This window comes from Melanotaenia boesemani, chromosome 20, assembly GCF_017639745.1.
Source record: "Melanotaenia boesemani isolate fMelBoe1 chromosome 20, fMelBoe1.pri, whole genome shotgun sequence".
Taxonomy (NCBI): domain Eukaryota; kingdom Metazoa; phylum Chordata; class Actinopteri; order Atheriniformes; family Melanotaeniidae; genus Melanotaenia; species Melanotaenia boesemani.
This window is the reverse complement of record NC_055701.1, coordinates 27,946,774-27,973,958: the sequence shown is the minus strand read 5'-3', so window position 1 is coordinate 27,973,958 and position 27,185 is coordinate 27,946,774. Positions and strand designations below refer to the sequence as shown.

The 27,185-nt window shown below is 42.4% G+C and overlaps 1 protein-coding gene across 1 annotated transcript in view; it reads left to right on the top strand.

Annotated features, from left to right (window-relative positions):
* Positions 1 to 23,583, top strand: part of hectd1 (HECT domain containing 1) — a 52,497-nt gene extending 28,914 nt beyond the window's left edge. The window contains exons 27-44 of the mRNA XM_041971330.1: positions 8,154 to 8,375; positions 11,455 to 11,588; positions 11,685 to 11,841; positions 13,040 to 13,110; positions 13,384 to 13,535; positions 13,750 to 13,804; positions 13,969 to 14,191; positions 14,563 to 14,645; positions 14,883 to 15,010; positions 16,263 to 16,464; positions 16,600 to 16,737; positions 17,627 to 18,111; positions 19,275 to 19,433; positions 19,797 to 19,875; positions 19,960 to 20,053; positions 22,367 to 22,517; positions 22,595 to 22,739; positions 22,830 to 23,583. Coding sequence (XP_041827264.1) covers positions 8,154 to 8,375; positions 11,455 to 11,588; positions 11,685 to 11,841; positions 13,040 to 13,110; positions 13,384 to 13,535; positions 13,750 to 13,804; positions 13,969 to 14,191; positions 14,563 to 14,645; positions 14,883 to 15,010; positions 16,263 to 16,464; positions 16,600 to 16,737; positions 17,627 to 18,111; positions 19,275 to 19,433; positions 19,797 to 19,875; positions 19,960 to 20,053; positions 22,367 to 22,517; positions 22,595 to 22,739; positions 22,830 to 22,967 — 2,816 coding nt within the window. The 3' untranslated portion in view covers positions 22,968 to 23,583. The remainder of the gene's footprint in view (positions 1 to 8,153; positions 8,376 to 11,454; positions 11,589 to 11,684; positions 11,842 to 13,039; positions 13,111 to 13,383; positions 13,536 to 13,749; positions 13,805 to 13,968; positions 14,192 to 14,562; positions 14,646 to 14,882; positions 15,011 to 16,262; positions 16,465 to 16,599; positions 16,738 to 17,626; positions 18,112 to 19,274; positions 19,434 to 19,796; positions 19,876 to 19,959; positions 20,054 to 22,366; positions 22,518 to 22,594; positions 22,740 to 22,829) is intronic.
* Positions 23,584 to 27,185: the final 3,602 nt, after the last annotated feature.

Here is a 27,185-nt window from a genome sequence, read left to right as displayed (position 1 = left end):
ACCACGCTAACACAACACTATCAGAGCAGTACCACGCTAACACAACGCTATCAGAGCAGTACCACGCTAACACAACGCTATCAGAGCAGTACCACGCTAACACAACGCTATCAGAGCAGTACCACACTAACACAACGCTATCAGAGCAGTACCACGCTAACACAACGCTATCAGAGCACTACCACGCTAACACAACGCTATCAGAGCAGTACCACGCTAACACAACGCTATCAGAGCAGTACCACGCTAACACATCATCAGAGCAGTACCACACTAACACAACACTATCAGAGCAGTACCACGCTAACACAACGCTATCAGAGCAGTACCACACTAACACAACACTATCAGAGCAGTACCACACTAACACAACGCTATCAGAGCAGTACCACGCTAACACATCATCAGAGCAGTACCACACTAACACAACACTACCAGAGCAGTACCACGCTAACACAACGCTATCAGAGCAGTACCACACTAACACAACACTATCAGAGCAGTACCACGCTAACACAACGCTATCAGAGCAGTACCACGCTAACACAACGCTATCAGAGCAGTACCACGCTAACACAACGCTATCAGAGCAGTACCACGCTAACACAACGCTATCAGAGCAGTACCACGCTAACACAACGCTATCAGAGCAGTACCACGCTAACACAACGCTATCAGAGCAGTACCATGCTAACACATCATCAGAGCAGTACCACGCTAACACAACACCATCAGAGCAGTACCACGCTAACACAACACCATCAGAGCAGTACCACGCTAACACAACACCATCAGAGCAGTACCACGCTAACACAACACTATCAGAGCAGTACCACGCTAACACATCATCAGAGCAGTACCACGCTAACACATCATCAGAGCAGTACCACGCTAACACATCATCAGAGCAGTACCACGCTAACACAACATCATTATCGAGACAAAGTTGTGGGATGAGCAAAGGGTCAGAACAAGCTCTATGTTTGATTTTTTTGTTTTTTTGGGGGTTTTTTGTATTAAGTTTTCAAAACAAATATTTAAAGACACTTAGACGCCACTGGATACATGAAAAGACCAGGGGCCTTATTTCTAAAGCTTGCATAGGAACAAAAACTGGCGTACGCCAAATATAGTGAACTTTTGGGATTTATTAAGTTAACTCTACCGAATGAGATATCCAGCCTTGTGTTCCGACTCCTCTGGAGTGTCTTGCGTTGATAGGATCAGCCACCTGCTGCCACTATTCTGCCTTTCTGACACCAGTACTGCCCACTCTGTGCCCACCAATGAAATATTTTTAACATTTGTCAGTGTGGTCCATCAGGATCTCTGTCTCACACCCCGAAAAATTACACTTAACTCCTTTTCCCTCCTGAGCAACCATGCAAACGATGTGATGAATATGTGTTACAGGCGTGCACCTGACCATTTATAGAAACCATGCGGGCGTAGGAAGGCATTCCCTCACGTGTGCCCGCTTTAGAGTTTGTCTACAGGTGTAGGACTTGCGTGTGCATGCTTTTATAAATCTGAAAGTTGAAGTGCACAGCATTTCCTTTTTGCGCAGCAGACACCACCTGTAGTTTGCTTTGCTACGCAGTTTCATAAATAAGGCCCCAGATGATGACACCTTTAAAAGAAGGCCTACTACTATATAAAGAAAATTCAGTTTACAAACTAAATCTGGGGTCTTCAATCTGATCTGTAAAAGGATAAACATGTTCTTTCTGTCTGTCTCTGTCTCTAATTTGATAAATTAGAGTAATTTTTTTAGTTAAAAATTGTAACTTTTTTATTCATACAATTGTTTTTATTTATAACATGTACATTTTCATTAAGTTTTATGCATATTTTAAACTTAGAAATATATTATTTTTATAAATTAATATTATAAATACTGTATTTCATTTATATTTTATCTTGATTTATTCTCATTTTTTATTTTATATACATATTTTATATGTTTACACATTAACTCATTTACACATGCATCAGATCACAATGGCTCTACAAAGCCAGAAAACATTTAATCCCGGGTATCTGGAAATGATAAGTCCAGTATAACACATGATGATCAGAGTAACTTTTGCAGATCTAGAAGTTCTTTTAAATGTACATACATGTACATTTCCACGTGTGTAGTAATCTTGAGCACCTAAACCAACCCACCTCATCATGCAAACTGAAGTCAATCTAGCCTGACCGATACGGATTTTTTGAGGCTGATACAGATTCCGATATTTGGCAGAAAAATTTTCAGATTACTGATTAATTGGATGTTTTTTAAAACAAAAGTTTAATGAATAAATTAACTTCATTTTTGGTTCCTAACGCTTACACCAACTAAAATATGTATTACTACATTTTACTGTTTCACAATATTTTGTCCTTTAGTATATGTTTAACTTTACAACAGAAGAATTTCTAAAAAAAACATGCAACAAAGCATTAAATAACTGGGAAATTATATAACCTTACAAAAAAGTCAATCTATAAGTTAATTGTATAAATGAATGATTAATTAAATACATCTTGTTTTGTACCTCTTGCTGATGCAAATTAGAAGTAGGTTAAAGTACAGGTAGAAAAATATATATGGTGTATGCCTTATATAACCAACATGAGTGAAATTAGCTAAACATTCTTTATGCAGCCTTCTGATGCCCTTTAATTAGGCCCGAGCACCGAAGGCGGTGCGAAGGCCTGTTGTAATTGCTCCGTTTCTTCCCTATTCTTCTTCTTCTTCTTCTTCTTCTTCTTCTTCTTCTTCTTCTTCTTCTTCTTCTTCTTCTTCTTCTTCTTCTTCTTCTTCTTCTTCTTCTTCTTCTTCTTCTTCTTCTTCTTCTTCTTCTTCTTCTTCTTCTTCTTCTTCTTCTTCTTCTTCTTCTTCTTCTTCTTCTTCTTCTTCTTCTTCTTCTTCTTCTTCTTCTTCTTCTTCTTCTTCTTCTTCTTCTTCTTCTTCTTCTTCTTCTTCTTCTTCTTCTTCTTCTTCTTCTTCTTCTTCTTCTTCTTCTTCTTCTTCTTCTTCTTCTTCTTCTTCTTCTTCTTCTTCTTCTTCTTCTTCTTCTTCTTCTTCTTCTTCTTCTTCTTCTTCTTCTTCTTCTTCTTCTTCTTCTTCTTCTTCTTCTTCTTCTTCTTCTTCTTCTTCTTCTTCTTCTTCTTCTTCTTCTTCTTCTTCTTCTTCTTCTTCTTCTTCTTCTTCTTCTTCTTCTTCTTCTTCTTCTTCTTCTTCTTCTTCTTCTTCTTCTTCTTCTTCTTCGTCTTCTTCGTCTTCGTCGTCGTCGTCGTCGTCGTCGTCGTCGTCGTCGTCGTCGTCGTCGTCGTCGTCGTCGTCGTCGTCGTCGTCGTCGTCGTCGTCGTCGTCGTCGTCGTCGTCGTCGTCGTCGTCGTCGTCGTCGTCGTCGTCGTCGTCGTCGTCGTCGTCGTCGTCGTCGTCAACATTGGAGGCATTTTTGGGGACCTGAACATGCACGAAAACGCGCCTATTTTTGTGTACCCCCCCCAAAGGAATGCGAAAAATTTGATATTTTGGGGTGCTTGGGACTATTCGGGCAAAATTGAATGAGAGCGCCACCTATTTAATATGCCCCGCCACTGCACGTCATCAATCTTTATGAAAATCGCTACATATATTCTAAATGTTCGGGCGAACAAAAAATCCTCTTGGAGCAACAGCCTACAACCAACAAGAAGTCGGCCATTTTGGATCAAAGTCGCCATTTTGGCGTTTTACTGACATTTTCAAAATCTATCTCCTCCTAGAGATTTCATCGTACCGCTACCAAAATAGCTCAGGATGTCCAGAAGGCATGTGTCTTTAAAAGTTATTGAAAGTTTTCTAATAGGAGAAAGGGCATGGAGGGGGCGGGGCCTCAAAGTTTGACGTCTCGCCGTGAAGAACGAAAGTGATATAACTTCCACATACAACAATATATCTGAACCAAAATGGTCATGTACGATGCCAGTCCGATCCTGAACACATCTACATGTCAAAATTTGGGTTATGAATTAGCCACGCCCCCTGGTGACAGGAAGTCATGGTTTTTACTTGGAGACCGGCTTATCTGACGTTTTGGACACAACCAGGTCCAAACTGGGTCAGACACCTGAAAACAAGTTGGTGATGATATCCAGTGAGAACTATTGCTCTACACTGCAGGGCGAGACCGTGGCGCCATGGCGAACTTTGATAAGACGCCATGACATCATAAATCACTATAAATCCCTCAATTTTGATCCAATCCCCATCAGACTTGCAGGGATTAATCAGGGTCCGGCCCTGAACAGATCCATATGACCAATTCCAGACAAGCCCTAAGCCCCGCCCATTTTCAACAGGAAGTGCTTTTTGTCAGACGCCGGGGTCCATCTCCTCAGGAATAAAACCTACACACTTGAAAGTGCTTCACAACAGGTCAAACCCTTTCATGATACCACAATAAAAATCTCAAGCTCCTTCGCCAAACGTAACCATGGCGAATAGCGGTCCGACGCCATCAAACAGGAAGTACTTGTAACTGACACATTGTACTGCTGATCTGCACCAAACCTGGCAGGGAGGAGCGCGGACCAGCCAAGGACTCGGCCACATTGACATATGCTGGAAAAATTGCAATATGGCTCTACAGCGCCCCCTACAAATTTTTAATTGATCATAACTGCCCACTACATTGAGCGATGTGGCTGAAATCCAGTATATTGATAGAACTTGGAAGGATGTACAAAAAAGCCTCTTGGACCTATATGATAACTTCAACAGGAAGTCGGCCATTTTGAAAAAATTGTCAATTTGGGGGTCATTTTTGCATGTTTCGTTGCCTTGCATCTGAACGAACTCCTCCTACAGATTTTATCGTATTTACCTCAAACTCAGTCTGAACACTCCAGAGGCATGTGTGGTTAAAAGTTATTGAAAATTTTCTAATAGGAGGTGGCGTTCAGCGGTGGCGCCTCATCAAGTTTTGATGTTTCGCCATCATGCACGGAATCCATTATTTCTGACATACAACACTCAGTCTCCACCTAAACTGCACATGTTTCACTTCAGTTCCATGCCGACCACATCTACATGTCCAGATGTTGTCATCTGGACATTGCTCAACGCTGCACGCACCGTGGCGCCATGACAAGGTTGGATAAGACGCCATGACATGATTAATCTGTATAAATCCCTCAATTTTCATCCAATCACCATCACACGTACAGTGATTAATTAGGGTCTGCTCCTGAACAGATACATACAACTACTTCTGGTCTTGACCTAAGCCCCGCCCACTTGAAACAGGAAATGCCTTTCTCAGACACCGGGGTCCCGCTCATCAGGGATTAACCTCACACACTCTACAGTGCTTCAGATCAGGTCAAACCCTTTCATGACACTACAGAAAAAAAACCTCAAGTTCCTTCCTCAAGCAAAACCATGGCGAATGGCGTCCACCGCCATGAAACAGGAAGTACTTGTAACTGACCCAATGTACTCCTGATCTCCACCAAACTCGGCAGGGAGGACAGTGGTCAGGCCTGGAACTGATTCAAATAGACATATGCTGGTTATTTGGCTCTATAGCGCCCCCTATGGGTATATCATTCGCCATGAAACAGGAAGTGGCTCTAGCCCTGCTGTCAGTTGACCAGTTGAGCTGATTTTTTCCTGTTCTCATTAGAGTTCCAAACTGAACATGGTTCTACATGAAAACGACTATAGCACCACCTAGTGGCCACGTGGAATTTTCCTCTTGTTGGAATCATGCTCCGGTTTGTGGGAATTCAACACAGTTTGTATGAAACAAGGTTATGAATGCTTCAGATGTCATCACTGGACAGGCTGAGGTGCAAGTTGATCCGCTCATGACGAAAATCACCTCTTGATGGAGATAAACTCTGGAAGAATGGGTTTATGGCTGTGGGCAACATCGGCCGTATTGCTGGAGGGAGGCTGTTGGCCGATGGGGTGGTGCAATAGGCCGAAGCGGCGCCAGAGGTGCGAGGGCCTCCAACGCTGCTTGCAGCTTTAATGTTAAATTACATTTTCTTTACTCCAATATTTTCTTTGCCTTGAAATATATCATGGCATATTTCATATATGAACCAAAATTAAAATTTAAAAACCAAAAAAGATCTCCTAAAATACACCTCGATCTGCAGCTGCAGATCTGTACTCTCAGATATTTTATACACTTATATTATTTCTGCAGTTATTGGCTACTTAGCTAATGCTGTGCTAGGTTGGGATAACAACATCGATGTTATTGCTAATATAGGTGCGGGCGCCTTAAGCTAATTTAGCACAACTTTAGCAATGCAGCATAAATAAAAAGCTGACTGACACAACGAAGCACGTGTCACTCATCATTACACATGGAAAACAGAGTTAAACTGAAACTGGAGACATGCTGAGTCATTAATTTCACAACATTATTATAAACTTAACTCTTCCCACTGCTGTAATGCAACCTGGCTGTAGCTAGATACCCCTGTTGAAAAGACAGGGGGATGACTGGGATTGAATGGAGTCAGAGCTCCATCTAGTAGACAAACGCCGCAAGGACATCATTCATTCTGCATGACTGACACGTAACAGCATTTACTGTTTTATGAGAAAGTAAGACTAAATCGTCGTATAATCAGCAAAACAACGGCAGATATTGGCCACTTTGAAAAGGGCTAATATCGCCCGATTTAATCGTCCAGCCGATTAATCGTCCAGCCGATTAATCGGTTATTATTATTTAATACTTTTGTGTATGTGTGTAATAATTTAAGTCAATGTCTAATCAACATTTTATTTTAATTTTATTTCTTTTTTTTAGCCCACCACCACCCCCATCTTCTGAGGACAACTTTAAATTAAAAAAGTAATAGAAAGTCACATCTATCAAGTCAGAAAGATGGAAAAGATGGAGCAAGTTCTCCTTCTGCCTTGGAAATGTTTTACATTTAAAAAGCAAAAATTAAACCTTATCTGGACACATTAGAGATTAGTTACTTTTATTACAATATTACAGTCGATATCTTATTTTCATGTTTACCTAATTCATCCTGTGGGCCAGATTGGACCGTCTGGTGGGCCTGTTTTGGCCCTCAGGCCATACATTTAACACTCCTGGTTTAATATATTGAAGCTCATCCGTATCTAACATTAGTTTTCACACCCAGACCTCTTAAATGATCATTTTATTTCTATTAATTTGCAAAAATTGTTGAATACAGGTGCAAAGTTTTTATTCTTAAAATAGTATTTCTAATGTTTTTGAGTAAACAATATCAAAGAATTTTAAAGTGTAATTAATTCGTGTTTTCACGACAGGAAGCTCTATTTATTATTCTGATAGCTCTTTTCTGGAGTTTAATTACTGAGGCTATAGGTTCTATGAAATAATCCACCAAACACTCACTTAGCAACTTTATGTGCCAAGCTAATGTGAATAAGAGCAGACTTACTGAGAGTCCATCTTGATACAGAGATTGACTCTTTATAGAGAAAGATGATCAAATGTAGACATTTAGGGCTTGTGAGGACCACCTCATTTCATTTGAGGGTGTATGTGCAGGAGTTAACCTCCAACCAAATTATCTGAGTGTATTGAATCTGTTGTCAGATGTTGTTTTCCTACTGATTTCAGTAAGAGTCACATGTCTACATCCATTTTAAAAGTCCAGTTTTGGTCTGACAGGATCGTGATTAGTTTCTTGTGTCGTGTAAACTGAGTCAGTTTGGAAGAATTATGTATCTGAGGGTCTTGGTTGCTTACAATTGTTTTATTATCCAGGAACTCCCTCCATCACTGCTCATATGTTGTCTCCTCAGCTTCAGTGACTGAGTTCAAAACAGTATTTTAGGTGAAATGTGAGACAGCTGAGACAAACAAAGCTAGGAGTCCACCAGTCAGAAATGTCCCACGCTGCCAGCTCCACTCAAACTCCAGCTCCATCATTTAAAAAGTACTGCCTCTTTAACAGATCTGCTTTTGAGCTCTTGGTGAGCCCCTTGTTCTTGTAGTGAAAATGGAGGGGTTTGAGGAAATGGTTTTAATGTTGCGGCAGACGGGTGGAGTGTGAGAACGGCAAGAGCAGCTGTTTACTGCTTAACAACCATCATGTCCTGCTGTCTCTGGTCAGACCAACTAACTGCTCTTTGTTTTGTTTGTTTGCAGCTTCTCCTCTCATGGGCGCTCAGAGCTTTCCTAACCTCACCACCACTGGTACTACCTCCACCGTTACCATGTCAACTTCCATAGTAACCAGTGGCAATAATGTAGCCACGGCTACCACAGGCCTGTCAGTGGGCCAGTTGCTAAGCAACACCCTGACGACGAGCCTGACGTCCACATCCAGTGAGAGTGACACAGGACAGGAGGCCGAGTTCTCTCTCTATGGTTGGTTCCCTCACACACACACACACACACACAGCAATGCTAATGCTAATATTTAGCCTGCTCTAGGCTGCTAAAATCTGGTAAAAAAAAAAAAACAAACAAACCTGCTAACTCATTCTAACATGTGGGCTGTGAGTACAGGTGCATGATCTGGAGTTAGTCCCAGGTTCAGCATGGGAATGAACACAACACCTGGACCTGCACACAGCTCACTTATTCTTTACAAAAATACATCTTTTAACCATGATTTCTTTCTGAAAACTGATTTTTTTTTACTTTTTTTAACCCATGTGTGCATCAGCTGATTGCTCATTCTCAGTTCTGTTGTGTGGGCTGGATGTCTGACGTCTGGTCATATTATCAGGGAAAAACATTGTTGATGATGCAGCATAATGCTACTCCTTCATGTCACCGTAGTTACAGGCTCGTCCTTGTGGGTAAATGCTGCTGTTGGCTTGTTGTAGCAGGTGCTCTGAAAAACCTGTTTAACCCTTTAAGTGCTGTAATTGTGACAGCCCACATGGACCCTTTTGTCTTTTTGTGTGTGTGAGAAAATATCCCGTGTGCAGGTGGGGGCGGCATGGCTCAGTGGGTAGAGTGGTCGTCCTGTAGCCGAAGGGTTGCCGGTTCGATCAGTGTGTGAATGTGTGTGAGTGGGTGAATGTGACGTATATGTAAAGCGCTTTGGATAAAAGTCCTCTATAAGTACAGACCATTTACCATTTAGATAATGTAGCAGGACAAATGTAACTTTCAAAATCTGGCAAGTATTTGACATGTTTAAAGCGCGACACTACAGGCGAATAATGTCAAATTTATAACAGTTATCACCATGAAACCTTCCTGGTTTATTTCACACATTTTTTTTGTGTGGCAAGTTTAGTGAAATGTTATTTTAAATGTGCAAATGAGGTGTTATATAACCAAAAATGTTATAATTTGCATGCATTTCTAGGAAATATGAACACAGACGTTCATATGTCATCTACTGGCACACCTCCTTGGATTATAAATTCAACATAGCTCCGTTATAAAGCATCTGATGTTCAAGCATCAGACCCAATCAAATTCACAGAAACTTATAATCGAATTGTTCAATTTAATCAATTACAAAAAAAATGGTAGATGAAAATTCCAGTAATCGAAGCTTTGTTTTATCAAAATAGAAAATAAAAAGTTTCGTTTATCGCATCACTTCCGGTCTATATGTCCTACTTCTGGTATTACCTGCCAGTAAATAAGAAGCTGTGGTCTGTTGCGGGTTAAAGATGATGTCATGCAACGTAAGAAAGCCTCACCACTTCACATGTGGACAACAGAATTTAACCCTTTAAAATTCTGTTAAATTTACCAAAGTAAACGATAAAACGTCACCTTTGATAATATTTTTTACCAATTCTTTGAATGAGGTGATCCATTCTGGAATATTAGTTACAGACATGTGATCATTTCCATATATTTCAGTTTACTGGGCTTAACGGTTAATATAGCAAACAAAGAAGAAACCGAACAGCGCATCGTTTTTATTTCAGCGTTTAAGAAAGAGCCTGAGGAGTCTCCTGGAGTGAAGGGTTTAGATTTCCAGATGCTGAATCTGCTTTCCACTTGTGTTATCTGCTACCCTAAATGTAATGGAGATGATAGCAACCCCAGGTTTACCTCAGGATTATATAAATCCACAAATAGACGAAACTGGTGCGTTTCTTTCTTCTACTTTCTTATAAGAAAAGTAGAAGAGTGTCTTGCAGATCCGTTAACCGATATCTTTTGTCTCCGTGGATGAGAATAAAGTTCCTGATGATTTAAAGCTGGCAAAGGTCGTTCCTCTACACAAGGCTGTTCAACCCAATCTTTTTTTTAACAAACTACAGGCCCATATCAATTTACCTTGTTTCTCAAAACTTTTAGAGAAACTAGTCTACAAAAGAATTTTGCAGCATCTGGAACTGAATAACATTTTCTACACGCATCAGTACGGTTTCTTCCTCCATGGCCCTGCTGCAGCTGGTAAACAAAACCAGCACGAGATCATCATGAATATGCTTTAGATGTTTGTTGGATCTGTCGAAAGCATTTCTGTAGTCTGTAAATCATCTTATTTTAATGTCAAAATGAGATAGATATGGTTTTAAAGGCCATGTTCTGGTTAGGTGATTATCTTAAAAACAGACAGCAATATGCACATTTTAAAAAGTGTTTCTTGTAAAGCTGCCTTACAGTGTGGGGTCCCTCAAGGTTCAGTTCTTGGACCGTTATTATTTCTCATTTATGTCCATGATTTGGCTAACGTATCTACAGACATTTTACCTATTCTTTTTACAGATGATACTAATTTAGTGATGTCAAACATAAACTTTAGTTGTCTTGTAAGTGAGGCAGAAGGGGTCTCAAAGAGTTTTCAGATTGAATGTATAAAAAAAAATCAAATTTCATGATCTTCAGTGTAAGGAGAAAATATAACAAAGTGCATCCTTAAATGTTGATGGAAATCAGGTTCAGCAGGTAAGAGTTGGGAAGTTTTAGGAGTTCAAGTTAATGATCAGCTCTGTTGGAAAACACATATTAACTACACTTATTCAAAGGCTATGAAATCCCTAAGTATGATTCAGAAAATGTGTTTACTGACCTTGTATTATAGCCTTATTTTTCCCAAATATTAGTGTAACATCGTACAGGGTTCTCACTATTATATCTGTCTTAAAAAGGTCCACGTTTTCATTTGCATTTGTTCAGTCTTTGCAACATTTTTTTTTTTTTTTACAGTTCAAATTTGTACTTTTGTATATAAAACTGCCTCCATATCTGTCAATATTTCAAACCAGTTTAAAAACAATTCTTGAAGCTTCTACTTTGACTAAATGATGAATGTGAGAATTGTAAATCATTGTTTTTGTTGGTGTTTTGGGGACGAACTGATCATCTCAACCGTTCATACTGGGCTGCTGCACATGACCAGATGAAAAGATGCTGAGTAGAAAACAATAAAAGAAAAATTCACTTCGTGTTTCACGTGTGACACGGCTGTTATCTGACTGATCATCCAATCTGATAAATCAGGCTTCTCCCTTTCTTCCTGAAGACTTCCTGGACAGTTGCCGTGCCAACACACTGTTGGCTGAGCTGGATGATGAAGAAGACCTCCCAGAGCCTGATGATGATGATGATGAAAATGAAGATGACAATCAGGAGGATCAGGAGTATGAGGAGGTCCTGGTGGGTAAACAGAACCTAATGTAGTTCATTGCGTTTGTCTGAAGTCATATGGTTTCCAGGAAGTGATGTAATGCGTGCGTGGCTTCCTTCTTCTAGGAGGAGGAGGAGTACGAGACCAAAGGAGGACGCAGGAGGACGTGGGACGACGATTTTGTCCTAAAGAGGCAGTTCTCTGCTCTGGTCCCTGCTTTCGACCCCCGACCAGGAAGAACCAACGTCCAGCAGACAACCGACTTGGAGATCCCTACACCTGGTACACCACATACACACACATGCACACACACACCAGACCACTACCGTTAATTTACTGGCTGACATGTGGAGGACTGTGAGAATTACATCCATGAGGAGCTGAAGTTTTAGCTGTTCATGGAGCATCTTCATCCAGACTTCAAAGCTTAGTCAGACTCTGATTTTACTGGAGGAACATATTTCATCACACGTTTCATTTCCAGGCACAGCTGCTGGACTCTGAACCAGCTTTTCCAGTTTGTGTATTTGTGTTCATGTCAAGCATCAAAATAAATAATCATTCCCCGTATTTAACCTGCAGTGGACACAGAAACAAACCAAACACAAAACAACGGAAGCATCCAGAAAAAGTCAGAAAACTAAATCAGAATGAACTTTTCTACCCAAACGTGTCGTGTTGTTTACAGCAGCCATCTTGTTCGGCACAGACCCAGCTGGACGAATCCTCCACACAGATGAATCTGACGATTACTTCCTCCAATATGACCTGATTGTGGATTAAAGACCACAACAGTCTGATTAGACGATCTGTCTGGTGCAGTCCTCTTTGGCTTGATACCAGATTATTACTGCAGCGACTCCAGCTTCTGTTTTATTAGTCAGATGGTGAAAATAATGTCACATTTTAGATAAAAGTTCAGTTTGATCTCTGTATCCGTGCTCACTGATTTCAGATGAAGTGGTAGGGCTGGATGATGGAGACAAAAAAACATGCTGATCAATAGCGGTTCCAAAAAATAAATAAATAAATAAATAAATATGGTTCTTTCCAGGTGTAGCGGCTGTTAAGTTTTTCTCTTTAGCTTTGATTGCAGCTGTTGTGGTTTTGTTTTCTACCTTTTCTCTCCCTTTTTCTGTCTTTTCTCTTCCTATTTCTCCTCTATCCACCATTTTCCTTCTGTTTCTCCAGTTATAAGCAAAAACACATTTTAAAATAAGAATAAATAACATTTGCGATTCAAGGGGAACCCAAAATCCAAAAGGAGTAAACACGGCAGGCAGACCGTCGTTCTGCTGTCATGATGCTGGACAGGATAGAAAATTACCTTCATTATTCAGCAGAACCGATTTTAAGGTTGATATTTACATCCAGTTTATTAGGCCTAATGGAAGTTTAAGGTATGAAACTATTATATTACTCCAACCTGCTTTTCATCATGACATTTAAAAATGTTAAATTTCTGTTTGGTTTGGTTCAGGAACGCCGCGATCGGAGGTTCGGGAAGAAGTGGAGTGTGCTCCGTCTCCTCACCTCGTTCTCACTCTGAAGGTAAAATCTGGAAAAATCCGGACATTGAATTAAACCAGTAAAACCAATATCAGATCATAGAATTACAATTTCTGGAGGAACAATTTTACTCCAGTTTTAATCTATTTTATTTTGATATCGCAACAAAAGTCAGCGCAAAGGTTTTAAATGTGAGCCAAAGGACAGATCCTGGTCTAAAATAACTCCAAAGTTCCCCACTCAGGAAATGATGACGGAGAGATGAATGTGCGTGAAGAAAACACGTGTGTGGTGTTTTTTTGTTTTGCGTGTCAGGTGGCTGGACTCGGAACCACCCGGGAGGTTGAGCTTCCACTGTCCAACTACAAGCTGACCATCTTCTACTACGTGCAGCGGCTTCTGCAGCTCTCCTGCAGCGGATCTGTAAAGACGGATAAACTACGGCGGATCTGGGAGCCCACGTACACGTAAGAGTCCGAACCTAATCCAGTTTAACTGGACCAGAGTCTAATCCGAGCCTGATCAGGCTCTGGTACGAGTCGGGTCCGAGTGCGATCCGAGTTTGATCTGATCAGGTCAGCGTCTGAGCCTAGTCTGGTCTGAGTCAGGTCCAAGTGTGATCCAAGTCAGACCGACAGCCTCATGTGTGGCAGGTGTTTGAGTGTCTGTGTTGTTCTGCAGGATCATGTACAGGGAGCTCAAAGACTCTGATAAAGAGAAGGAGAGCAGCAAGACGGTGAGTCACGCAGTTCAACATCTCACGTTTATTAAGTCACGTTTCATCCTGAGTAAAATCAACCTGGAATCCAGCTGCAGGTTTCTGCTCTGAATGATCAGGTCTGTTTCCAGGGGGCAGAGAAACCTCCTGATCATGGTCATCTGCTCTGTTTCTGTCTACAGGAGTTCCTCGAACATGGCGTCGGGGGGCGATCAGGAGGCCTGAGCCCGACCTCGGTGTCAGGTAATCAGAGCAGTGAGATCCTGGGTTGGGCGAGAGAGGCAGCGCAGGCCAAAGCCGGCTGCAGCCAGAATGCATGTGGGGTGGAGGACGTCCTGCAGCTGCTGCGCATCCTGTACATCATCGGGAGAGACGCCGCCTCCAGTTCACGCACATTACAGGAGGGTACGAAACGCACACATACACAGATTAGATGGTTTTAATGTTTGATTTTTATACATTTACCGTCGGACGATGCAGAGTCCACATCAGTGCAACAAACCAGAGACCCACCCTTGAATCTACCAAGTGTCCACTGCTGCATGATCTTCAGAAACCAAGAAGAAAAGATTAAAAATCTTTCTGTGGTTTCACAGTGATAACAGTGGAGGGATTAGTGTTAGACACTGTGTGTGTGTGTGTGCGCTCTGATCGCCGTCATTTCACATAGAATTATAAAACTCTTTAGTGTTTGCAAGCATCAGAAATGATTTCTGAGTGAAAGTATTTTCTATAATGTAAAAGTCAGTTCTTGATTTGTGGTGATGTTCCTGCAGATGTGGACGAGCTGCAGTTCAACGCACCACCGGAGGAGTTCACCAGCAAGAAGATCACCACCAAGATCTTGCAGCAGATCGAGGTCTGTTTCTTCTTCGTGCTTTACTTGAACGCACTTGTTGAGGTTTTCCACGGTACCTGCGGACCCAAAAATTCCCAGTATTTAAAAAGAAGTTGTTTCTCTGTTAAACTAGCAGATGATGATGATGATGATGATGATGTTGGTGTCGTCCTGACCGTGTGAAACACAGCAGGTGTTGATTCCCACCCACTTAGTTCACTGTTGATGTTGGTTTTCTGAACTGTTTCCATCTTTCAGGAACCTCTGGCTCTCGCTAGCGGGGCGCTGCCCGACTGGTGTGAACAGCTCACCTCCAAGTGTCCTTTCCTTATTCCCTTTGAGACCAGACAGCTGTACTTCACCTGCACTGCCTTTGGGGCCTCCAGGTGAGCGTGAAACCCTCAGCTACTGCTATCCAGCACAGAACGGGCGCAGCGGGCTGTTGGTGCTGCATTCGGACTTGTTCATGAACTTTGTTTTTTTTTCAACAAAACAAACTAAACGAACCCAAACTAAAACACCGACGCTGTTTTTTTACAGTGACACTGAACACCACATTTACTAATGAAAGACTTTAACCCTTCATGTACTTTAATTATGATGGGCCATCTGGACATTTTTGCTTTTTTTCAGTAAATGTGCCAGAAAATGTCCTTTGTGTAAATAATTGTACACTTTTTCAGGGCAATATGATATAAATGTATAAAACTGTTTAATGACAAAGTAAAAATATATTTTCATAAGAATTCGCTTTATTAACAATTTAGCTGTATGAAAAAAAATGATTACAAAAAAGAAATTGAACATGTTTTATTTCTTCTTCAAACGGTTTTATTCTCACAGCGCTTTCCAGTGTCCATGTGACAGGTTTTCATGTTTGTCCGTGTTCAGGCCTCAACCTTCCACTCTGAAGAATCTCTAAAAAAGAAAGATGTATCACGAGATTAGATTTATGCAAAAGAAACCTTTTGTATTCCTAAAAAAATGTTGTACAGTGTAAGAATACGGAAGGTAAAAGACAATAAAATAGAAAAAACAATAATGAAGCAATTTGAGACAAAGAGAAGATACAGGTTAAAAATATTACTGTAATAAAGCCGGATATAAATATCCAGAGTATACAAACTATTACTTACTGTGGTGGAGGTGGAGATACTCCTCCTGTTGTCCCTGCTCATCTCCTTCCACTATTTACAAAACTATTACCAATAAAATCTGTACATCTGCAAACTATTGTAAAAAAGACAACCAGAGCAAAGAAGATGAACTGAACAAAAACAAACCCAAAATATTTTTACCAACACAAATCTTTAGACAGAGAACACGGCTTTAAAAGTGTCGTCCTGCCTCTACACTGCTTCAGACCTCCCCCACACAGGTAATCCTCACAGGGATGGTGGATGTACGTTTACATTTTATTTGTGTGTGGAAGAAGTCTGAGACGGAGGTTTAACTCCTCTCTCATGGTTTGTCACGTTGGCGTTTCTCAGGTTTATAACGTGTAAGAAGACAGATCATTTTAAAGTCTCTGTTTTCTCTTCCTGGACAGTGTTCTTCAGCGTTGACCTGGACCAGGTTCCTCTGATCCAGATCTGTCTGTGTCCTGACCTCTGACCTCTGACCTCTGTGTCTCTGCAGGGCGATCGTGTGGCTCCAGAACCGGCGTGAGGCGACTGTGGAGCGCTCGCGGCCGTCCACCACTGTCCGCCGGGACGATCCCGGAGAGTTCAGGGTGGGCCGACTCAAACATGAGAGGGTGAAGGTTCCCAGAGGAGACTCCATGATGGAATGGGCGGAGTCAGTCATGCAGATCCACGCCGACAGGAAGTCAGTGCTGGAGGTGAGAGGTCAACTTTCACTGGTCGGTTTCCTGTTAGACTTCAGACGTTGGATGAGAGACGGAGAACAGGATCAGTGATGTTGTTTGACCGGGAATTTTTCCTACATTACTCATGGAAGCGTGTCTTATGTTCAGGTGGAGTTTCAGGGTGAGGAGGGAACCGGCCTGGGTCCCACTCTGGAGTTTTACGCTCTGGTGGCTGCAGAGTTTCAGAGGACGTCTCTGGGTATCTGGCTGTGTGACGACGACTTCCCCGATGACGAGTCGCGACAGGTCTGGAAGCAAACTCGGCTCCTCTCACTGATGTGTAGATGGATTTGCTGGCTTTTTTCCTTTCTTAACCCAAAACTTTCATTTTTACCTGTGTTACGTCAGAAACCTGCAGCAGGCTAGATCAGATTAAAGGTGGCATAATAACGTAAAAAAATGTGGAGAACAGTGTTGAACCAGATCTACACACCTGTCTGGGATCTCCACAGACAGCCTCAGGAAGTTAAAGCGAACACAGTAGATCAGTGTTTCCGTGATGGGACATTAGCTTTTAATCCAACTCAGAATTTAGCCCAGCAGTTTCATTCAACACATTTTATCTTTTCCCATCTCGTGTTTGCAGGGATTGTAGTTGAACATGTTTCTCCTCTTTGTGTGCAGATTTGTGTGCAGAGTGAAAGTCTGAGCATGCTCATTTTTCCCCCCATTTATCCTGACAGCTCAGAAACCAGATTTACAAGATGTCCAGTAACAGAACTATGAAAGGATTCCCTGGTTAAATTACTTAGATGTCAGTGCTCTGCCTACTAATGAAGTTAATATTTACTCATAGCACTTCATCTTTATGTCTACATGTGAGCAGGATCACCAGTAAAAATAGACTCTGTTGTTCCAGACCTCACTTCTTCATCCAGCAGATCAACATGACTGTGATCTTTCTAAAACTCATTTTCTAATAGTTTAAAGGCTTAAAAATGAGGAAAGTGATGCATGTTTTCACCCAGTCTCTATGGAGATGCTGGAGTGTGAAAAAAGACATTTATTGTTTCATATTAAACTGAGGGGATTTGTTAGTTCATCTTCACTCATGTTCAGACCTTAATGGGTTTCTTTGTTCAGGCTGGTTTTTATTCTCATATATTCCGGGCCTCATCTTGTGCTTGTTCTCCAGGTGGACCTTGGTGGTGGTCTGAAGCGTCCTGGCTACTACGTGCAGCGTTCTTGTGGACTGTTCCCGGCTCCGTTTCCTCAGGACAGCGAGGAGCTGGAAGGAATCACCAAACTCTTCCACTTCCTGGGAGTATTTTTGGCCAAGTGCATCCAGGACAACCGCCTGGTGGACCTGCCTATCTCTCAGCCCTTCTTCAAGCTGCTCTGCATGGGGGACATCAAATCCAACATGAGCAAGCTGCTGTACCAGTCTCGCAGCTCCCCGCAGGGCCACGTCCCAGAGCGAGCCCACCTGCAGCCCTTCCTGCTGCTGTCAGAGCTGCAGTCAGAGGCGTCCACTGAGGAGAGTCAGGAGACCTACTCGGTGGGAAGCTTCGATGAGGACTCAAAGTCTGAGTTCATCATGGACCCACCCAAACCTAAACCGCCCGCTTGGTACCACGGCATCCTGACCTGGGACGACTTCCAGCTGGTCAACCCTCACAGGTCAGAGAAGTGCTTCAGGACACGTTGCTTCCATCTCACCCCAGCTGGAGCAGCACCAGCTGTTAATCAGTCCAGTCCAGTCTTGACCAGACTAGGTTAGAACCGTTTAGACCAGTCCAGGCAGCTGCAGCTCAGGAGGAAGAGCAGTCGTCTAGTTGGTGGATTGATTCCAGGTGTGTGTAGTGTACACATCAGCTGATGTTCATTGAGGCGGTGTCGACCTGTCAGTCCGACTCATCGACAGGGCGACGCCTCCCACTGTCAAACAGAGACGTGGAGGCAACATGGAACAAGATGACTGGCTCTATGCATGGATTTGGGGCGTCACAGGATGTTTTTGTTGACTTCCTGCTTATCATGGGAGTCTGTGAGACTGGAAGTCTCTGGTTTTGCCGGGTTGTTCATGGCAGTGGAATAAACCGGGTGGTGATACAAACGTTGTGTTTGTAACTTTTTCAGCACTTTTCCCACATTAAAAAAAAAAAAAAAAACGTAGTTTAGCACAAACTTTACTGTTCCAGTCGTCTCTGACAGCCGCCTCCTCTCCTCTGTCTGTGATCAGCTGATCGGCTTTTCTCTCGTTGCGCTTGTTCATGGTTCAGCTGAGGAGGAAACTACTAGTTCATGGTTACTGGACACAATAGTTATAGCAAACCTGAGGTATCAGAATCCGTATCGGACAGAAAAAAATGGCATCAGAACATCCCTACTTACAATTAATCATGATTAATCACCATTCGTGACTGCCTGTAACCCCCCGTGGGGAACCAATGTGAGCTTGTAAATTCTGTGTATTATTGAATTGGTTTGAATCGTTTCATGAATCGTATCGAACAGAATCGCATTGTATAAACTCAGATCGTTGATGAATCACGTCGCATTGTGAACAGGGTGAATCGCATCGTATTGCTGAACTAATTGACTGAAAAATTACTCAATTAATTAACTGAAATAATAAATTAATACTCGTAAATACTTGCAGAAAAAAAATTCCAGTTTAATTTTTGGCCTCCTAGTAAAAATGCAGCATTTCATTTAAAGTTTTAAGTTTACAGGCTTTTTTTATACGGAGCATTAAATATGTGCTTTGGTAAGCCAAAGCAGCATTTTTACTTCCATCCCAGCCTGCTGATTATCTCCATCTCCTCCTCCTCCCTCTCCAGAGCAAGTTTCCTGAAGGAGGTGAAGGATCTGGCCGTGAAGAGAAGACAGATTTTAGCCAGCAAGAGTCTGTCTGAGGACGAGAAGAACACGCGACTGCAGGACCTGATGCTGAGGAACCCCATGGGCTCCGGACCTCCACTCAGCATTGAGGACCTCGGGTAAAGTACACATGATGTACAGGTTGCTATGGAAACAGTCAGCATCCTCACCGTTTCTATAGAGAAGTTGGTTTGAAAACTGGAAACTTGGGTTAAAAATGTTAATATACATCGTTTAGTCTTATGTGTGATGTCATCAGTCATGTGACGGGACTCTGCTGCTGTTCGGCGTCTGTCTGGTGTCCCGGCTCAGAAACGGGGATTGTGTTTGTTCTTGAGTAAAAATAATTCTACATGAGCTGTTTAATGTTTCTGACTTAAAGTCTGGATGAATTCATTGCTTCATAAAATGGAAACAGGACTAGTTTTTAAATGAAGAACTGAAGTGAACATATTTAAACCTTTGATGTTTCCTCTCTTCAGGTTAAACTTCCAGTTCTGTCCATCCTCCAAAGTTCATGGATTCTCTGCTGTGGATCTCAAACCAAATGGAGATGATGAGGTAAAAACACTTCCAGACGTCCAGAACCAGAACTTGTAAACAGTTTGGTTCCAGTTAAAGGAGTATTCCATATAATGTGTGCAGATGGTGACCATGGAGAATGCAGAGGAATACGTGGAGCTGATGCTGGACTTCTGTATGCACACTGGCATCCAGAAACAGATGGAGGCCTTCAAAGGTAGAGAACACAAACACCTCATCTGATCCTCCAGGGGTTCCTGATCCTGAACATGATCCCAACACTGAGTCTGAGCCTGAAAGACCATCTTTACCCAAAGAGATCAGTAAATATATTTATCTCTGGATGGCAGCCTGGTCTCCGCTACCAGAATGTTTCCAGACCTCCTCAGGATCTTTTCTTCCACATTTTGGCACAAATAAATCCAGTTTTTCATTTCTCTTCATGTGCGACACATTTCTCATGATTTTAACTGTTTATTCACTTTTTTATTCAGTTTATTTCACTGAAAATAGTTTAAATTCTCATAAATTCTCCTGTTTGAGCTTTGATTCTGAAGGTGATCAGATCCTCATGGATTACCTACAGTCCCAGTTAATATTTCTCTTTATAATTTACTCTCAGGCTGCTTCTGTCAAGGAAAAAACTGTAAATACAGTTTAGATTTTTAACGAAAACTCCAGATAACAAGTTTTTATTTAATGTTTTACCTACTAGTTATTAATCCAGTTCATCTTTATTTAAACAGCACCAATTCACAGTCGTCTCAGTTCGCTTTCACATAGAGTCCAGTTCAGTCCGGTTCAGTCCAGTCCAGTCCGGTTCAGTCCAGTCCAGTCCGGTTCAGTCCAGTCCAGTTCAGTCCGGTTCAGTCCAGTCCAGTTCAGTCCGGTTCAGTCCAGTCCAGTCCGGTTCAGTCCAGTCCAGTCCAGTTCAGTCCAGTCCAGTCCGGTTCAGTCCAGTTCAGTCCAGTCCAGTTCATCATAGTGCAATCATAAACAGTTTTCCATGTTCATATAAACCAGTTCATGAAATGATTGGATCAGATCTGCTCTTTGATTCAGTCCTCCATCCTGAGCTGTACAAGGAGACAGATGAGAGGAAAACCCCCATCAGGACCAGAGCCAGGAAGGAAAACCCCCATCAGGACCAGAACCAGGAAGGAAAACCCCCATCAGGACCAGAACCAGGAAGTTAAACCCCCATCAGGACCAGAACCAGGAAGTTAAACCTCCATCAGGACCAGAACCAGGAAGGAAAACTTTCATCAGGACCAGAACCAGGAAGGAAAACTTTCATCAGGACCAGAACCAGGAAGTTACACCCCCATCAGGACCAGAACCAGGACAGAAAACTTTCATCAGGACCAGAACCAGGACAGAAAACCTCCATCAGGACCAGAATCAGGACAGAAAACCTCCATCAGGACCAGAACCAGGACAGAAAACCTCCATCAGGACCAGAACCAGGACAGAAAACCTCCATCAGGACCAGAACCAGGAAGGAAAACTTTCATCAGGACCAGAATCAGGAAAGAAAACCTCCATCAGAACCAGGAAGTTAAATCTCCATCAGTAAAAAGAAGAGGAGAAACACGAATGAATGACAACGTCAGATATTTCTACATGGAGAGTAAAAAAGGATCCCAGTGCATCATGGGATGTCTCCCGGCATCTTGGTCATTTTAAATTCTATTCTGGATTTAACAGGAAACCAATGAAGAGAAGATAAAACTAGAGAAACATGCTCTCTGCTGATAACTCTCATCAGAACCCTCGCTGCAGCATCTTGGATCAGATCAGTGGTAACGATGGGGGGGGCCACAGCTAAACTAAGTTAAACTTGTGAAAATACCAGCGGGCAAAAGATGATGAATCAACGACAAAGATTTCAGCTACCAAGAAAAGGGAACAAACTATGATGAGGTGTTTCTTTCTCTGGGCTTGACCAGGTAATGGTCAGTGGTGGGAAAAAGACAGACCAGTGAAGTTACAGCACCACACGGGGACGTCCTGAACACACAGAAAAGCCTGCTGATTAACTTAGAAAATAAACTAGTCAGCTGTGATCTTTTTAAGAGTTTAACTCAAGCAGCATCCGCTCAGTCTCAGCAGCAGAGCAGCTGAATCTCCGTCTGCCAATGACATGGTTACCTAAAGACTGTTTCGTGGCGCTTCTCTTCATACGTTTCTTTGTAAGCATCGGGGTGAAACTGGTAGCGAGATCTGGGGGGCTGACATTGTTGATGAAAAGGGGGCCCTGCAGAAAAAGTTTGGGAACCACTGGATCAGACGGAGACTTCAGAACATTTCTGGGACAGAACAATAATTTGTATTAATCTCCCATAAAGCCCAAAAAAAACTTTAAAAACAACTTGAATTTCACGTTTAAAAACAAAGATTGTTTATGAAAATAAAACCTAATCATATTTATGCTGTTCCTCCTCTTCATCACTGACTTCTTCTTCAGGTTGTTTTATTCTAGCTTTTGTCATCATGAACTTCGGTTCTAACAGACCTCTTGTCTCTTCAGAGGGTTTCAATCGTGTGTTTCCGATGGAGAAGTTGAGCTCCTTCAGCCATAAAGAGGTGCAGATGATCCTCTGTGGCAACCAGTCACCTTCCTGGACTGCTGATGACATCATCAACTACACTGAACCAAAGCTCGGTTATACAAGAGACAGGTACCGTTTCCGTCTCCCAGGGCTCGGGCTGGTTTAATGAGGTCCCACATAAATAACGAGGTCCTCCTCTTCCTCAGCCCCGGCTTCCTGCGCTTTGTCAGAGTTTTATGTGGGATGTCTTCTGACGAGAGGAAGGCCTTCCTCCAGTTCACCACCGGCTGCTCCACGCTGCCTCCTGGTGGCCTTGCTAACCTCCACCCTCGCCTCACCATCGTCAGGAAGGTGAGTCTGCTCTGTGATTGGCTCAGAAACGGGTCTAGAGCTTGATGATTGGACTCTGTAAGTTGACTGACTCCCCTCCCCCCCTCCCAGGTGGACGCCACAGACTCCAGCTATCCCTCCGTCAACACCTGTGTCCACTACCTGAAGCTGCCCGAGTATTCGTCTGAGGACATCATGAGGGAGCGTTTGTTAGCCGCCACCATGGAGAAGGGCTTCCACCTGAACTGACCTCCCACCGCCACACTGAGCATGCTCCTCAGATCCTTCTGTCCACATGGCCGCAGCAGCCGGCCACGTGACGGACAGACAGACGGACTTCCTGCTGCTGGAGGAAGAGTTTATGTTGCAGAAATAAGATGACAGGAAGTTTCTGTCCTCTCCTGGTTTACTCCTTCCCTCGCCTCCTCCCCGGTGACCAGCAGCATCGTCCGAGCTGCCGTGGGTGTGTTTCCAGCTCCGACGCTGCAGGCTGGTTTGTGTGTGTGCTCCCATGCTCATCTCCTCCTCCTCCTCCTGTTCGCTCAGTTTTAGTGCCTGCTTTGACTCATAGCCCCTGTTTTCAGTTCCTCCTCCTTCTCTTACTTTTCGCTTGTGTGTGTGTGCAGCAGTTTTTGGTTTCTGACCAGATGAAAAGGTCAAAGTTCAGAGAGCATCTGATGAAGCTGTAGAGACAGAAACGCTGGTTGTGTGGCACATCACATGATGAAAACAAAGAAGCTCTGCTCTCCCTGTATTTTCTTTGTATATTATAAACATTTATTTAACTGAAGTTGCAGTTTGAAGTAAACAAATATTTTCAAATGTGTATGCTCCAAAAATAATCATTAAAATGTTTGCAAACTATGAAGTAACGATGGAGTCCTGTGGTCTGTGGAGGGAAACCGGTCAGCCTGTTCAGCACCGTTCAAAGTAAAATGAAATCTAATAATAGTACAATGTCTCCACTGAGGAGTGAATGAAGGAGCTTCTCCAAGTTGTTTTTCCTCAGGAAGAGCTGAGCCTTCCTCTCTAAGGCTGTGACATGATCAGACCTGGGGCCTCGTTCATAAAACCAGCGTACGCCACTTCTAGTCAACTTCCAGGAATTAAAAAACAAACTTGGTGTGAGTTCAAGTCACCTTCCAAGTCATAATAGTCATGTCGACGTGTCTCTGAGCACAACACCGAACTCCTGATGGGTCGTGGTTGAGCGCCTTGCATGGCAGCTTCTGCCGTCAGTGTGTGTGTGTGTGTGTGTGTGTGAATGTGATGTATGTTGTACAGCGCTATGGGTATCATTCCAGGTACGATAAAGTGCTGTATAACTCGGACCATTTACAATTTTAAAGAGGCACATTTGATATTAATATTCCTAAGACTGCTCTCACCAAAAAAAAAAAAACAGGATTTACTAGAGAAAGATGTTAATACAACAAACAATTTACATGTTAAAATGCATTCAAGTTAAATACAGTCTGCTGCCAACATGCCAGACAGATTAATAATAATAGTAACAACGTGGTTGCCATGGAAACATGCTCATCAGTCAGGCTACCTGTCGCTATTCAGGAAATTGATGGCTGGATATAGAAAGTCACCCCAGTGCGTAAAGACGCTCAGCGGCTTAACGGCTGATATGGTGAGACTTCAGAGTGAGCGGATTTTTGGAGACCAGCAAGACTTCCTGCATGGATCAAGAACCGGTTCCGACTGCCGTGTGCTGTCATCTCAGACCTCTGCGATGCTTTGGGCGTAAAAGGAGGAACCGGGCTGTGCCAGTCCCTCTGCAGGTAATGACAACACTGGGTTTCTGGCAACCAGTACTTTCCAGAGGGACCCGGCTGACAGGTCGGGGACGTCACAGCCAGCCTTCAGACGTGTTAGACGGCATCGTCGGTTTGTCCCAACAATGCAGTTTGCAGCAACGTCCAGTTTCCCTGATGGAATCTGTGCTATAACTGAAGTTGCAATATGAGCACCAAGTTAGAACGAAATGAATGATAATAACCTCGGAGGGAAATTGCAAATTGGAAATAAATTTGCTGTCATTAACCAAAGTATTTTCAGTATCTAAACGTCCAAATCATGTGCGATTCTACATGCTGCTCACCAGTGTTGTGGCTCTTCGGCCTGGTCCACGGCACCACACTACGGTGTCTGCAAACGTTTTTCTGATGGAGTCATCCCAACGTAGCAGTTAGTAAAAGAACATGTGGAAAGTAGCTTCAGTCATTCATCCTAAGACCCAGCAGAGCGGGACGCAGGCTGGAGGCTGGAGGTCTGGAAGTGATGCATCCACGGTGAATTTCCTTTTATTTATTTATTCTTACACATTGCTTTTTTAAAATTGTTCCCATTTCCACCAAGACAGTTGATTTCCCTCTATGTGGCGGCTACATCCGGCTGCATCCAGAATTTCATCAGAAAAGAGCTCTTAGGACCACTGCTCAGCAGACCAGGTCCTGTTTTCTTTAGTCCAGGTAAGGAGCGTCTTGACAAGAGGAATACAACATGTGAAGTCCAGGTCCAGGATCCGTCTGTGTGGTGGCTCTGGAAGCTCTAACTCCAGCCTCAGTCCACTCCTTGTGAAGCTCCCCCACATTTCTGAACAGCCTTTTCCTGACCATCCTCTCCAGCTGCTTCATCCCTGCTGCTTGTTCCACCTTTTTCTTCCACTCAACGTTTTATTGATGGGCTTTGATGCAGCACTTTGAGAGCATCTAGCTTCTTCTGCAATGACCTTTCTAGGCTTTTCCTCCTTGTGGAGGAAGTCAGTGATGGTTTTCTGCACAACTACCAGGTCAGCAACGTTCCCCATGATGGTGGATTCTACTGAAACAGACTGAGACCATTTAAAAGCTCAGGAGTCCTTTGCAGGTGTTCTGGATGAATTAGACGACATATATTGTGAATATAATCGCATCAGTTGTGCTGCTAATCTTTCATATATCCAAGATTCTAATCACCATCAAAGACCCTTATTTATTAAATTTATTTATTTAGAAAGGCCTTTTATTTATTAGATGTTAATGATGTTTTTTTCTGTTTTTTGTAATAGATAATGCAATAATTTAATTTTTCCAACTGCCATTTAAAAGGTTTAAACCCATAAAATGATTTAAATGAAATGGTTTGGTTGTTTTTCTATCATTCCCTGACAAAAGGCCAAAATTTCACAAATTCTGTTGGAGTATCTAAACGTTTCTGTGATCAGTTTTCTTATTGATCAGTCATCACAAAAAACTGAAGTGAACCAGCAGAACTAAGCAGAAGTGTTTACATGGAAAGTGGATGTTTATCATTTTAACAAGAAAAATGAATCCATTACGACCGACTGTTGACGTTTCTTTGTTTTCTGAATCAGGAAGGTGTTATCTCCGGGTTCGTGGTGAGGTCAGAGGTCAGAGGTCAGAGTTAATCCATCAGCAGAACAGACGGCATCCGTCAGCCGGCGTTCATCAGCAGTTTGTGTTTCCTCACATTGTACCAGCAGCAGAGAACAGAGGAGCGCTGACCTCTGCTGGTGCAGACATTCCTCCCGACCAGCCGCGGATCCACCCACGGGTCCACGGCTCGGCTTTAAACATACACTCAGCTTCTTTCTGGCCCCTTTATCATCTGTCAACACCTCCATCCATCACCAGATGGGAACGCCATCCTCCAGTAAGACATAACCACTAAATTTACAACTTGCCTCCAGTTTTTGGATTATGTAATTGTCACTGAATTAGCCAATAATCAGCAGTGTCAAACATACAGCCTGGGGACCAAACCTGGCCGTTCACAAGGTCCAATCTGGTCTGCAGGATAAATTTGGTAGACATGAAAATAACAAAGAAGATATTAACTGTAATATTTTAATAAAAGTAACTGTAATCTGTAATGTGTCCAGGTGAGGTTTCACTTTTTCTGTTTAAATGTAAAACATTTCTAAGACAGGAGGAAATGTTTTACCTTTTCCATCTTTCTGGCATAATAGATAACCTCAGAAGATGGGGGCGGTGGTGGGCTAAAAAAAAGAAATAAAATTAAAATAAAATGTTCATTAGACATTGACTTAAATTATTACACACTCAAAAAACAAAAGTATTAAATAATAATTATATAGCAGTTTTTTGGGTGTTTTTTTTTTGTGCTTGGACAATTTTGTCCGTTAAAGTCATCAGAGGGAGTAAATGTGAGCAGGATACAAGAGTTAACTGTGGATGTTATCAGGCCAAAACCTCTAATCAGCGTCATGATTTGAACAGAACAAACACTATAATTTAATAAATGGCTTTATCTGACCACAATCCATGAATAAAACCTTTTTTTTTTTTAAACAACCATTAATATTTTTTAGAAATGGCCAATAAAACCAATTCTGCCAGAGTTTGGAAAACCTGTGAACACGACTGAACTCTGATCAGGCTGAACAGAAACAGCTTTCACTGAACAACAAACAGACAAAAATGAGATTATTTGGCA